Source organism: Gastrolobium bilobum, unplaced genomic scaffold, assembly GCF_033153095.1.
Source record: "Gastrolobium bilobum isolate Gb01-03AN ecotype WA unplaced genomic scaffold, APGP_CSIRO_Gbil_v1 utg14646, whole genome shotgun sequence".
NCBI lineage: Eukaryota > Viridiplantae > Streptophyta > Magnoliopsida > Fabales > Fabaceae > Gastrolobium > Gastrolobium bilobum.
Window position 1 is genome coordinate 174273 of NW_026896570.1, and position 15530 is coordinate 189802.

Here is a 15530-nt window from a genome sequence, read left to right on the forward strand (position 1 = left end):
ATGATCTCACTCCTAGTAAGGATAAGTTAACATCCAAAGCCTTTAAATGCATTTTTCTGGGTTATTCTCGTCTTCAAAAGAGTTATCGCTGTTACTCTCCTGATCTCAAGCGTTACTTAGTTTCCGCTGATGTCACCTTTCTTGATCAACAACCCTTTAATTCTATCCCATCTCCATTGTCACAGGTTGATCATGTTCTTCCTGTTCCTTTTCTTGACTTGTCTTTGCCAGATGCAGGTGCTTCTACTCCAGATAAGCAATCACCTATTGCTCCAGTACCTGAGAACCGTCCACTTCTCACTTATCAACGTCGTAACACAGTACCTCCGGTCGACTCGACCCCTGCTGACTTATTGCCCCCTGCAGTTGATTCTTCCCCTCCGGATCCTTCACCAGAGGCTCTTCCAATTGCTCAAAGAAAAGGTACACGTACTACTCGTAACCCTTATCCTATTTATACCTTCTTGAGCTATGATCGTCTTTCTCCTCCTCTTTTCACCTTTGTTTCTAGTCTTTCTTCTGTTTCTATTCCTAAGACCACAGGTGAAGCACTTTGCCATCCAGGATGGCGCCAAGTGATGCTTGATGAGATAACCGCACTTCATACCAATGGCACTTGGGACCTTGTTTCTGCTCCTTCAGAGAAGTCTATAGTTGGTTGTCGCTGGGTGTTTACTGTGAAAGTTGGACCTGATGGCCATGTTGATCGTCTCAAGGCACCAAGGGTTTTACTCAAATATTTTGTCTTGATTATAGCGATACATTCTCTCCAGTCGCTAAGATGGCGTTCGTCCGCCTATTTCTTGCCCTTGCTGCTGTTCGTCACTGGCCACTCCTTCAACTTGACATAAAAAATGCCTTTCTTCATGGTGATTTACAAGAAGAAGTTTACATGGAGCAACCACCTGGTTTTGTTGCTCAGGGGGAGTCTGGGAAGGTATGTCGTCTTCGAAAATCCTTATATGGTCTCAAGCAGTCTCCTCGAGCATGGTTCAGTCGCTTTAGTTCTGCTGTACAGGCGTTTGGCCTAATTCGCAGTAAAGTTGACCATTATGTATTCTATAGGATTACATCTCCTAACAAGTGCATCTATTTGTTAGTCTATGTTGATGACATCATCATCACCGGAAGTGATTAAGACAGAATCCAATCATATCTAATCATATCATATCTAATATTCTAACAGATATGATTAGATATGATTAGATTACTTCCTATCCGTAAATATTCTGATTGTATTAAGTCTGGGCCTTTCATTTAAGCCCATTAGGGTCTCTATATATTGTAACTCTCTGAATTAGATCAATACACAACATATTATTTTATATTCAAGTATTATAAATATGATATGTTTTATATTTATTTCTCCATAATGGAAGGTGACTGATCATTTTGTTTCTGCTAGGCCTAACCTAAAGAAACTTGGTTGATCTGAAAAAGAAGAGCGTAGTAGGTTTTAGAAGTTTCATAGGAACAGTGACCAAAATGCCACGTTTTGCCAAATTTTTTACTCAAATGCCACGCAAACAGTATTTTTTACCAGACTGCCACGTGTCATAATTCGCTACCACTGGTAGCGAATTTTGTGGCCAATGATTTCGTGACACGTGGTCATATTTGCAGACCAAATTCGCTACCACTGGTAGCGAATTATGACACGTCAGCTTTTTCTTGCGAAAGTGTACTGTGTCAAAAAATCATTGGCGAACATAATTTGTTACCAGTCATAGCGAATTATGCTTACGTGGCAGTCTGGTAAAAAGTACTGTTTGCGTGGGATTTGGATAAAATTTTTGTCAAAAGATGGCATTTTGGTCACTGTTCCAGTTTCGTAGCTAGTTTTTGAATTTTACATCACTGAGTGCAAACCAATAATATCCATAACTGTTAGTAGCTTTGTGGGGTTTAAAATTGTCAATTCGTCCGTGTAAATGATTCTTTGAGAGTGGATATTTGTTGGTATGTATTTTGTTATTGACAAGTGTGATTTCTGGTGTCAAATGAAGTAATTTACACTTTTTACTTATGATCACAAAGTGGGTGTGACCCTAATTTACTATTAATGAAATAAACATTTAGGGTATATTTGGATGGAGTTTGGATGGAAAATAAGGGAGGGATAATTTTTCATTTCTAAATTGAAAGACTTGAGATTAAAGAATAATTGTATATTGAATAATGGTGTATTACAATATACAAGAGCTCTCTATTTAAAGAGACTTAAAGATCTAATGGGCTAAGCCCACAAGATGTAGGACAATTCTATTATATACACTGAACTATTCTAACACTACCTCTCAAGCTAGTGCATATATATTGTAAGCACCTAGCTTGTTACAAATGTATTCAACCTGAGGACCTCTAAGAGCTTTAGTGGAGACATCCGCGAGTTGATCATTGGAGTTGACAAATGTCGTTTTGATTTCTCCTGACTGAATCTTTTCTCGAATGAAATGACAATCGATCCCTATATGTTTGGTTCTCTCATGAAATACAAGATTAGAGGATATATGTAGGGCAACTTAATTGTCACAAATGAGTGTCATGAGCTATTTTTGTTCACAAAGATGAAGCTCCCAAATCAACTGCTTTAACCAGATTAGCTCGTAGGTAGCAACTCCCATTGTATGATACTCGGCCTCTGCACTAGATCAGGCAACAATAGTTTGGTGCCTTTCTTCATCGTCTTGAGTTCAGATCTGAGTTGTCTGGCTCGCGATTTCGTGACGCCATTAAAGAGCTTGTGCATGTTCTCCCATGCTTCAAACGAATGCTTAACTGGAAGGATATCATTCACTACCTGTTCAAAAATGGTTGATAGTAACAATGTTAGGAGCATCTGATCTTGTAATAGCCACTCAGAGTACTCAGATCTGAGGTTGTTGTTCTCTCGATCTTCGTCCGATTCGAACTTGAGAGGGATCTTCGGATTCACCAGGAAATGCTGCAATTGGTGAGATTTGATAACTGGCTCTATAGTCTGATTCCAGAACAGGTAATTATCTTCTGTCAGTTTCGCAGAGATCTAGAAATTGAAGAGTGACGAAGGATTCTTAGGTTCCATCGTAGATCTAGAATTTGATTTGCTTTGTTGAGCTGAACTGACTGCAGTATTGGATGCGGAAGAAATGGATGAGGATCGTTGTATGGATCAAGCCCTAAGTGAGGGCTCTGATACCATATTAGAATTTCTCCATTGAAGCAAAATGAGAGAAAGGAAGAGAATGAGAGAGAAAATCATTTCTGTTATTAAGTGTGTAATGAAGTGAATGGTTACATTGGAGTGTTTACATAGCTCTATTTATAGAGCTGAATATAACTCTATGCTGAGTTAGCTAATCTAATCACTATGTAACAGAAAAGAAACATCATAACAGAGACTAACAACCCCTGAAACTAACAACTCCTGAAACTAACAACTCTGATGTAAGGGAAAGAAATCATCTACAACAGATACACATAAAGCAAGATACTACTACTACTACTTAATACAGAGAGAATTATAAAATATTTATAAAAATGAATATGGGATGATTGTAAGGGAGTATCATGCAACTTCTCAATCATTTCTTGAGCTACTACTAGTACTGCTCTAGATTGGCCAGTCAAATTTCCTTGATTTATATTATTTTCTATGAGGCTGCTACTCTCAGCTTAGAAAGAAAACTAATTCTATAATGCTAATGTGGTATGTGTTGTTAAATGTAAATAGTTTTTAGGTTTATTATATCAGGTGATGTCTAGAATCATTCTATCGGCTAACTAAATTATGTATTCATAGTAATTAAGGTATCTAGTATATTTGTAATTATTATTTTTCACCTAGATAATTTAGTATCCATTTATACAGTCCAACAAATGAATCTCAATAAATGTCCTTTGTTTCCTCTTCTCTTCACATGATTTCTAGAGCTTGACGAGGGGCAATCCTAATTCATGCCTACGTGGTGGACCAGTTGCCAATCGATGAAAATTTCTTTTCGGAAATCGTGTTTCAACTTTGGCGACAATGGCAACCTAGAAAACCTACTCCGGCGACTGCCCGTCATTGATTTGACCACCATATGCTACCAACTGATTACTTTTCTGGCTATGGCCCTTGGATCTAGACCACTCTTCAATCCCAGCATAACTTTGGTGCTTTCTCATCCAACAGCCGCTGCACGCGATGTTTTTGCTATGTGCCTTCCTTGTTCTGTTGTAGCTTTCGCTGTGGGGGTTGACACGTGGCTACTGTTTAAAGCCGTGCCTTGAATTGTCTCTATTGGCACTCTTCTGGCACCTTGTTCCACTTGCTCAATTCTTTTCTCTCCTACCTAGAGTGACCTATGGCCAAATTTGCTTCCTTAGACGGTTCCAAGGACACCATGAAGGACGAGGACCCTATTCTCACCAGCTAGTTAGTGTCCCTCTCTCTTCTAACCCATGGGCATTGGATATTAAACTTTGGCCTAACAGGCAACACTAAATAGACCACCTCACCACCAAAGTTGAATTATGCCTGTTGTTGAGCCGCCCTAGACGGACCAAGATTGATGTCCAGTTTTGCCATGTCATTAAATCACTATTTATCCTTGTTGAACAAACCTTTTGTGCTCACCTCACTTGCATGTCTATTTGGCAACAGGTCAACGTCCTTTATACCAATGATACTTAGCGCCTTTATGGGATTTTAACATAACATTATAAGTGTCATTGCAACTTTTGACCTGAAAGTCATGGGTTCGAGTATGAGAAACAACTGCTTTGCTCAAATGCAAGGGAAAGGTTGTATACAATCGATCCGCTCCCCTACTCTCGCGAGTTGGGGATCCTTATGCACTAAGGTTTACCCTTTTATTGCATCTTGGAGCTTTGATGGCCCTATGTCTTCATATTTGGGGAATATTCATGCACGTCTCCATGACTTCAATATGCTATTGCCTGCAACAACGGTAACACGGGAATTTGAGCGGATTACATTTTAGATGTTGGCCCTCTGTGATTTACCTCCGAGTCATTTTTCCACCATGATTAGATTTTGGGTTCACCCATTCTCCCTATCCTTAGCATAGCTTGGTTTTCCTTGCTTCGGATCCCATCCAAGCAGCCCTTGGAGCCTGACATGTCTCCTTTTCTGGTTGATTCCTCACTGTCCATGAGTAGTGGTCGTGGCTTGTGTTTATGAAGATAAAGTTGGCACTCGCATTGTTAGATACCAAGTTGTTGATTGGATAAGTTCCTTTACTCAGAGAAGGTTGACATCGTGGTACTGTATATTCATTGGGCATAATCTGATATTTTAAAAAAGTAAAACAAGATATGGTTGCATGATCAAGTGCCAAAGCCGAGTAACAACTATGGTCTAAATCACTTGTGAATTTATTTGGCTAAAACATTTGCAAAGAGAGCTCGAATTAGGAGAGGATAAGCAAATATACTTGTTTGTATAACCAGGTTGCATTACACATTGCCTCCAATTCAGTGTTTCGCTAGAGGACCAAACGTATTGGGATTGATTGTCACTTCATTAAAGAAAAAATATTATCTACAGGGTTCACTACTGATTTTGTCCACTCAAATGATCAACCGGAAAATATCTTCACCAACACTTTGAGAGGTCCTCAATCAAGTTGATCTATGTAGCAAGCATGCTGCATATCACGTGTATGCATCAAGCTTGAGGAAGAGTGTTGGTAATGTAAATGGTGTCTAGATTCATTATATTAGTGATGTCTAGATTCATTAAATAAGCTAACCAAATCATGTATTTACGTTAATTAGGGTATTTAATATCTTGGTAATTATTATTTTTCACCTACATAATTCAGTCTTCTGTTGTGTAGCCCAACACATTGATTTCACTTGTTGTGTTTCATTTCCTCCTCTCTTAACTGAATGAATTCCTGCAGCTCACTCAAACTTGTTATTTTTCAGGCAAGTGGTCGTTATATTTCACTCACAAATTTCAGAAGCATTTTCAAGGTTTGATATAAGCACTTCTCAAGCACAGAATAGGTACTTACTCTCCAAAGATATATTCTGTGGAACTATAAATTTTTCAAACTCTAATAAAAATGCAGTGATTTTGTTTTCGTTTCTTAATATTTCCCCAACTTGCCAGGCTACATCGGGACATCAAACATATTCTTCAATGCATACGATTATTGCCATCGGGTGATTTGGGTAAATCTGATACCCCAAACTGGGGTCAGCTGGATGAATTCTTGGTGCAAAGATTTGGGACTGATGCTGTTCAGTAAACTGTATTGTAAAGTAGCAACTCAATTGTTTACGTGGGAAGGCTAACATACTTTTGCAGGATGTGGGGGTGATTTAAACCTTCTTCACTCTATGCGTTTTCGTGTAACACTAAGTTGAGGTAATATTATTGTTTTGTTAACTTGTAGCTTATGCATATAAATCCTTGTTATCTTCTTGATCATTTAAACCTTGAATAGGGGGCCAGTGGCATGGCTGAATTTGAGTTGTTTCACTTTGAAATGAAATAGTTCAGCTCTATTGCTATGATAATATAATCTCTCTTATAAGAATAGTATGCCTCATTTTAATTTAACATTCGTTGCAACAAATTGTGAGACAAACAAGGTCGAATGAAAACTCATCAAAATGAATAAAAATTATGGGACATGCACACTGGAATGTCTAAATATTTTCCTCCAGGTAGGTTGACAGTCGACTATAATAATGTTATTTGTATAAGGCCAACTGGCCGATATATCAGGGGAGGGTTTTTAAACTTGGTTATTTTTTTTGTGGTAAATGATAATAAAATAATGTTCGTCCAAGTCCAACTGACCGATATAGTAGGTTAGGTGACTTTTGACTGGGTTTTGTTGTTTGTTACGGAGGATAAGAAAAGTCCTGACAAGAAAGCTTGAAGTAAATTGGTTTCATAAATATGAACGGTCGAGTGGAAATTACTTGAATCTTACCCAGTTGCGATATTCGTTATCTATGATTTGTGTTGTGGTAAGCATTATATATATATATATATATATATATATATATATATATATATATATATATATATATACTTCAACGAAATCTGAATTCCATTTTCTCTTTTGGTTTTTTTCAGGCCTTTGGTTGGTCTGGTAGATATACAAGGTAATGTATCATTTGTGAGCATTGTGCAGCCATGATCGGTCATTTAACAGAAGTTTTGTAGCAGTCACTGTTGATATTCAATTCTTGGTTTCTGGCTCCATTATTGTAATGTTAAGCTGAAATAGATATGATTTAGTGAATGAATTAAGGTTTTTTTTTTTTTCCCTCGTCCCTATCCTCCCCTTGGCTTCAGCCACGGATATCAATGCATCAATGTGTACACAATTCGAGAGATCTATAGTGAGATTACCAATTTGTGTGTTCTGTTCAATTGCATATTCGGGTTCTCTTATAAAAGCAGCTTGAGTAAAGAATTATTCGGTTTTCCTTGTGAGCAACAAAACCTGGACTAATGCGAAATACCCTTGAAAGGGATCATGGACACAATCAGTGTCAAGAAGTATTTATGACATTTGCCCAAATCTAATAATAGTTTAATGGTTCAGTAGATGCAAGGAGCGTGTTCTGAAAAGGTCTGTTTATGGCAATTTCATGCAATTATGGTTAGTGTTCCATTTACAGGTTATTTTTTAGAAATTTTAAGTATATTCAGTGGAGAATAACCCAAAGGTGTTCCGCATTTGTTAAAGTATTTTGTTAAGTGACCATTATCTTTTTCTTAGTCGTACAAATACAACGACAATTATTAGCATTACATATCAAGATCAATAACATTTATTCCAAATTAATTGGGGCTTGGCAAATGAATTCAAATAAAAAAATTCAAAAAAGAGATAAAAATAAAATTTTAAAAATATATACAATATTATTCATTAAACAAATAACAATTAAAATGAAAAGTAATGTGAGAATAAAAATACATAATAGGAGGAAAAAATACGAAAGTAAAAAAATATAAAAATAAAGATATAGGGATAAAAATTAAATAAATAAAAAATAGATAAATAAATAAATAAGAAAAGAAAGATTGAGAGGAAAAAAATAAAGGAAAATAAAGGAAAAAAATAAAAGACAAAATAAAATGAGAGGTAAAGAAAGAAAGAGAGAGAGATAAAGGGGAACTCCATCTATATGTGCTTTGCATGCATGGCTTGTTTTAAGTCCGGGAAAAGAGAAGGGTTGACGATAAGTGTACTGAGTTCGTTGTAAAAGAAAACAATAAAATTAGAGTTTTATTTATAAGATGAACTCTAATGATTAATATTAGACAAATTAAAATTTTTATTTAAAATAGGAAAAATAATAATTTTTTTATTATTTACATAAATAATAATATGAAAAACACTTTCTTCGGAGAATTGTTTTTCTCCTTGTTTTACGTGCAACATTTTTTTTATTTTTTATTTTGTTTATGGTAAAGTCCATCAGAATTATGTGTTTGCTGGAACTTTTCTAATCTGCAAAGCCCATAATAATAACTTAATATTGATTCCATTAACAACATTATATTAGATTAGATTAGATTTAAAAAGAATCTATCTTATTACGTACGATTAATCTTATAAAACTATACTATTTTCATTATTGCACATTATGAATCAATATAATGGTACAACATGCATATATAACAAGACTCGTACACCGACAAGACAGAAAAAGAAAGAGAAGAGAGTTCTAAGTGTGTACACGTAAGCTAGTCTAACTGACCAAACTATTATACAGAAACACAAAAACACAAAAACTCCTAAGACCAATGTTGTCAATATCGCAAGATTCTACGATTTTTTTTTCATTTCAGCGATCCGAATCGTAGATAAAATGGCTCTCCACCGTTCTAACTATTGTGGGAAAAATCCCGAACGTAAAGTGAAGAACAACCTTCAGGGGAAAAAATGGGAATTTTGCAAGATAGGGATGTGGAGAGCTTAAGGGACCTGAACTCAAACGAGATGAGCTCCCACCAGTTCCATCACCAACTTCCCTCCCTCTGGCTGGCACATAGGAGCCGAAGTAGGACAATAGATATCACAAAGGCCTAGCAGCTTGGAAATAAGAGTGGAAAAGGGAGAAGGATGAAGGGCCTTGGTGAAGATATACATAGGTTGAGCACAAGAGAGGATTTGGCAACAACTTAAGTAACACAGTTTGATTGTCACAGAACATATTGGCCGATTGATTTCGAAGGAGGAATAAGGAGATCACACAAGAGGTAGTTAATCCACTGTAACTCGTATATCTTCATGGCTAGAAATTGTTGATTATTTCTTAGCGCGTCAAGATATCATCAAACAACTCCCCAATTAAAAAAACTCAGTGATCAGAAATTGAGCACTTGGTGTTAGGGAAAATGTAAAACCAGAGAGCGATGTTGAAGGAGTTATTAACCAGAAAAAACTTACGTTTGGCATGAGACCCCTTAATATAGCGAAAGAATGGACATGGCATATGATTGACGAATAGAGGTAGGCTTGGGAACGAATTCACCGTTGGAAATCGACAATCACACAGAATCGAGAAAAAAGAAAAAAAAAAAAGAAGAAGATAAGAGTAGAGAATTAACACGATGATTTATCCTGGGTGGTCTCCTCACCGCCACTTGTAAAGAATTTTGGGATACACCACCCCAAAAGTTAGCTCAAATGGTGAGAGTGCCCAAGGCCTTATAAACTTCACATTAGTTGCACATACAACCAATGTGGGACTATATATCTCAACACGCCCCCTCCTCACACAAGAGCTCATTGGGCTTGAAGAGTGGACAATGCAACAGGCCCAACCTACCTGTGCTAAGAAATGCCACAAGAGAAAGTGGAGGGCGGCGAGGCTCTGATATCATGTAAAGAACCTTGGGATACATCACCCCAAAAGCTAGCTCAAAGGGTGGGAGTGTCCAAGGCCTTATAAACTTTACATTAGTTGCACATACAACCAATGTGGGACTATATATCTCAACAAGCTTGTTTGTACTATATTCTCCTCACCGCCACTCGTTACAAGTCACTCGTTTTACAAGGAAAATATAAATAGGATTAGAAAACCCTAACAACAGCTATTTATGGGCCCAAGCCCAAACTCCTAAGAAAATTACAATAAATCAGAGGCCTATAATAGTACCTAGCCTTTACGGGCCTGGGGGCGCTGCTCCCCAGACCTCCGCCCGCTCACCTGGGGGCGGGACCCCAGTTGTCTTTCTGCTGACCCCGACAACTAGGGGTGCTAAACGAGCCAGGGGCCTTACAAGGGCCTTTGGCTCGGCTCGTGAAGGTCTGAGCTTACATGTCTAAAATTGATTGTTGGACTCAGGCTTGGACTTGTATAAAAGCTCGTTTAATAAAAAGGCATCAGGCTCCAATTCAAAAGCTCGGCCTTAGAGCCTCTCAGGCTTGCCTAATATATTATTTTTTTATTTTTTTATACTACTTGTGATAACCCTCTCTCTCTTCTCAATTCATTTCATCCCATTTTATTAATTAAACAGACTTTTTAAATGATTTTGTTTTACATTATGCTATTTGGATATACATTAAAATTATGAATATTTATGGAATTACTAGTGCTGTTGATTGTATATTTTGTTTGGATAAATTTTTGTTGTCTTATTTTTTTTAAACAGGCTAACAGGCTAAACAAGGCTTTTATTTTTTGTAAATGAGTCAGGCCACAGGCTGATATTATATTCGTAACAGGTAACAGGCTAAGGCCAATCTGACACATTTGAACACAGGCTCGGCCCGTTAAGACCAAAGCTCGGCTCGTTAACACCCCTACCGACAAGTAGGGTCTTCATCAGCATGCGAAGTATGAGCTATACCCAACATTGACAGGTTGGTTAACGGAGTAAGGAAAGGATGTGAATCAGATTATGGGTTAATAGATGTATTGAACATCAAATAGGTAGGATAGGTAGTAGGTAGGTCATAGTCATGGATGTCACAGTTTAGAAACTTGTCTAATGTAGGATATGAAACTTCTGTGAGGTGAAATGGGAAAAAGTTTAGTTCGATGAGCATGCATTGAAACAGCATAACAGATGCACCCAAAGGTCTTGAGGTAGGTGAATGTTGGTGGCTTGGCAAACAAAAACTCATATGGAGTTGTATTTTGTATTGAAGTGTTGCATAATATGTTAATGTTGTGAATCGCATATACAACTGCATAGATCTTGTAACGCTCGGTCGCTTTAAGAATCAATGACTATCCCCACATACTAACACGAGACTTTTCAGTGTGCTTTTTCCTCATTCGCACACTTCCTGGGAAAACTTCCCAAGAGGTCACCCATCCCAGAAATACTGCAAGTCAAGCACGCTTAACTATAGAATTCTTTCGTTATGGGCTACTGAAAAGTAAATGCATCTTGCTAGTATAGGTAGTACCAATTAATCTTATAAGTTATCCCAAGCTGTGCAGCCTCATACCTGCACAGTCTTTGGAATCTCTTTCTTTCGGGTGTTGATTCGATTCATTCATGTAACCCCTCGCTGGAAGCCTGTCAGGAGTCGCTCCTTATCCATGCCCTTTCGCACCGGCAATCACTCCCCGCCCTCGTCAGCGCCCGGGATGTTATAAATATTGATGTGGTAAGCCTGCTTGGAACATCAGTGCTTATGCAATGGTCATGAGATATTGGTGTTTCCTCTCAACTACCTGATTTGCTACTGAGTGTCAACACACATGGTTTGGTGCATAATACCATTTGTTTGATAGAATTCGATAATGGAAAACTTTGGATCGTCATCAGTACTACGCATTATCCTTATATTTGTTTGAAACTAATTTTTGTGATACCAAATGAATCTCTTAGCAATTTTATCATCTCCTTAGAATTTAAAAATAGCACCCAACAGTATCTTGAAAGATCATCTACAATAGAAAGGGAATACTTAGCACCATTCACAAAACTAGCAGCATAGAGGCCCATATGTCTATGTGCAATAGTTGAAAGGTACTACTACTTTTCTTTAAACTTGAACAATAAGGAAGCTTCATTCTTTGGCGAAATGGCATACATCACAAGGTGAGATATTTAAATTTAGGATAAAGGGAAACTTTGTAGCTAGACATTTGTTTTGAATTGGCAGAGGAGATGTGTACCAATCGGAGGTGCTCGATAAGATGTTCATGGTTATTTTGAGCAGTATTGAAGGAGGCAGATTTACCAAGTAGAAAGCATGTCCTGCCAATCTTTCCAACATCTAGTCTACGAAAGGAAGTGGAAAATGATCCTTCCTTGTTGCCTTGTTCAGCCTCCGGTAGTCAATGCACATTCTCCATCCAGTGATTGTCCTTGTGGGAATCAATTCATTATTCTCATTTTTCACCACAGTCATCCCCCCTTTCTTGGGTACTGTTTGAACAGGACTCACCCAAGCACTATCTGAGATAGGATAAATCATTCCAGCATCAAGTAACTTCACAACCTCCTTCCTCACTACCTCCTTCATAGTGGGGTTGAGTCTCCTCTATGGTTGCCTTACTGGTTTGATTTCCTCTTCCATCAATATTTTGTGGGTGCAAAAGGAAGGATTGATACCCTTAAGATCTGAAAACTGCCATCCAATAGCCATTTTATTCTTCTTGAGTACCTTAATCAACTTCACTTCTTCACTTTCAGATAACATTGCATTGATGATTACTGGATATGTTTGATCATCACCAAGGAACACATACTTCAGATTTGAAGGTAGTTCTTTAAGCTCTACCTTCGGTGCTCCCACTGGAATGTCATCTATCTTCTTTTCAAGTTCTTCCACTACCGGTTCTTCTTGATAATTTTCTGTACATTTCTCCTCAATAAATCTGTCTTCCTCCAATGAAAAGTCTTCTTCTTTATTCACTTCTTCCACCATCTCCTGTATCACATCTAATCTGAAACAATCCCCCACATCAACAGGATGTTTGATGGCTTCAAAAACATCAATTGTAACGGTTTCCTCATCCACCCTCAACAGCAACTTCCCTTGTTCAACATCTATCAAAGATCTTGCAGTTGCTAAAAAGGGTCTTCCTAAAAATAGAGGACTTTCAGTATCCTCTTCTTCCATGTCAAGTATCACAAAATCCACAGGAAAAATGAACTTGTCTACTTTTACCAAAACATCTTCAACCACACCTTCAGGCTTCTTAATAGATCTATCTGCAAGATGCAAGATAAGATTAGTTTCCTTCAGGGTGTTGATTCCCAAGGCTCTACATACCGTCAATGGCATCAGATTTATGCTGGCTCCCAAATCACAGAGTGTCTTCCCCACTTCCACATCTCCTATAGCAATAGAGATGCTGAAACTTCCTGGATCTTGCAATTTTTGTGGAAGTTTCTTCTGAATCAGGGCACTACATTCTGCTGTCAGGGCCACTGTTTCACCATCATTCAATTTCCTCTTCTTAGTAAGGAGATCTTTCATGAATTTGGCATAGTGGGGCATGTTCTCCAAAGCCTCAGAAAATGGAATGTTAATTTACAAATTTTTGAAAATATCCAGAAATCTTGCATAGTGCTGTTTCTGAATCTCATGCTTCAACCTCTGAGGGTAAGGAACTTTGGCATATGGAGACAAAGTGACTGGCTGCTCCTACTTGTCAGCCATCTTCTTCTTCTCCCACTTCATTATCTTCTTAGGCACAACATCATTTTCAACTACCACCTTTTTTTCTTCCTTGTCTTCCGTCACTGTTTCTTTTTCTTCATTTCCTTTCACATTTTCCACTCTATCATCAGAGACAACATCTTCAACCACAACCTCCTCTTCATTCTTCTTATTCCCCACATTCTTTTTCACTTGTTGGAGCACTAACCCACTTCTTGTCATGATTGCTTTGCAGTGCTCCTTAGGATTCACCATTGTATCACCAGGAAACTTCCCCTGTGGTCTCTCAGATATCTGTCTTGATAGTTGACCAATTTGGGTCTCCAAATTCCTGATAGATGCTTCCTGATTTCTAAATGAAGTCTTGGTCTCTTGTATGAATGCAGATGTTTGCTCTCTGAATGAGTTAGACCCCTGAATGTAATCTTGAGTAGTCTTGGATAACTGAGCAAAGGCTTTTTCCCATGCAGCAGTATCACTTTGCTGTGATGAATATGTTGAAGAAGGATGCAGTGGAGGATTCAACTGATGGTTGGAACTATAACTAAACCCTGGGTGCTGATTCTTGTTCTTCCATGGTGGCATATACACATTTCGCCCCTGGTTGTTGTAATTCCTCTGGTTGTTGTTGTCATACCACACTCCATTAACTTCTGCTTGTTCTGATGATCCCCCATAATCACATTCTTCTGTCACATGGCCCTTCCCACAAATAGCACACACGCACTTGGTGTCCACAGAAGCAACCTTTTGTGAGGATAGTTGCTTAGTGAGAACATCCAACTGTTGTTTCTGTGTCTGCATCAACTGGTCATTCCTTGCCAATAGGACATCATATCCATCCAACTTGATAATCCCTGCCCTTCTGTCAGGCACAGGGGCATTATCAAATTCCTGAGATGCCAATGATTCAAAGATATCCAAAGCTTCTTGAGGAGTCTTGGTGGTCAATGATCCACCAGCAGTGGCATGAACCAATGTCCTAGTGGTGGTGGTCATTCCTTGTAGAAAGATTACTGCTTGTTGCCATGCCTCTATCCCATGCTGTGGACATTTCCTCAATAAAGTCTTGAACCTCTCTGATGCCTCATAGATGGATTCTGATTCTTTTTGCTTGAAGCCTATAATTTCATCCTTCAACTTAGCCCTCTTGGATGCTGAGAAAAACCTCTGCAAGAACTTGGTTTGCAAATCATCCCAAGTTGTTATACTCCCCTGAGGCAATGATTGCAACCATCTCCTTGCATCATCCGTCAGTGAATGAGTGAATAGTCTCAACAGAATTGCATCCCTTGTGACACCATTAATTTTTACAGTATCACTCAACAGCAGAAAATTTTCTATGTGCAAGTATGGGTCCTCTGCACTGGTTCCAGCAAACTGATCTTTCTGTACCAAATGTATCAATGCAGGTTTCAATTCGAAGTTGTTTGGCTCCACTGTAGGGCGCACAACACTTCCAATGGGATGGATCACTGTAGGAGTCATATATCCCCCAGTGTCCTCTTTCTGGTGGTGGTCTGTGGCTCTCTGCCATTATCTCTTCTTGGTTGTCAGCACTGGATTCACCCCTTTCTTCAAACTGTCTTCTTTGTCTGGCTGCCCTTTTGTTCTTCTTCACTGTCCTTTCTAATTCTGGATCATACAACAACAAATTTGGATCAATCGTACCTCGCATACACCAGAATTAAAATTGACCAACAACTTAACTAAAAATAAAATGCTGAAACTAAAAGATTCAATCTCAGATTTCTATGGTATCAATCAATGTTGATAAACAAATCCCCGGCAACGGAGCTAAAAACTTGTTGCGCTCTAGCAAGTGTACTAGTCGTACAAGTAATAAAATGATAAGTAAAGATCGTTCCCACAGAGATTTGTATTCAAACACCAATGAACCATATAAAACTAATTTGAATTAAACAAAAGTTT

The 15530-nt window shown here is 38.1% G+C and overlaps 1 protein-coding gene and 1 non-coding gene across 2 annotated transcripts in view; both read left to right on the top strand.

Moving 5' to 3' along the window:
- Nucleotides 1-7388, top strand: part of LOC133300634 (vacuolar protein sorting-associated protein 54, chloroplastic) — a 46024-nt gene extending 38636 nt beyond the window's left edge. Inside the window, exons 17-19 of the mRNA XM_061500210.1 lie at nucleotides 5917-5997; nucleotides 6104-6361; nucleotides 7082-7388. Of these exons, the coding sequence (XP_061356194.1) occupies nucleotides 5917-5997; nucleotides 6104-6242 (220 nt within the window). The 3' untranslated portion in view covers nucleotides 6243-6361; nucleotides 7082-7388. The remainder of the gene's footprint in view (nucleotides 1-5916; nucleotides 5998-6103; nucleotides 6362-7081) is intronic.
- A 7246-nt stretch (nucleotides 7389-14634) lies between these two features.
- On the top strand, nucleotides 14635-14741 carry LOC133300642 (small nucleolar RNA R71). Its single transcript, XR_009750086.1, has one exon. It is a non-coding gene; the product is annotated as a small nucleolar RNA R71 (small nucleolar RNA).
- The last annotated feature ends 789 nt before the right edge of the window (nucleotides 14742-15530 follow it).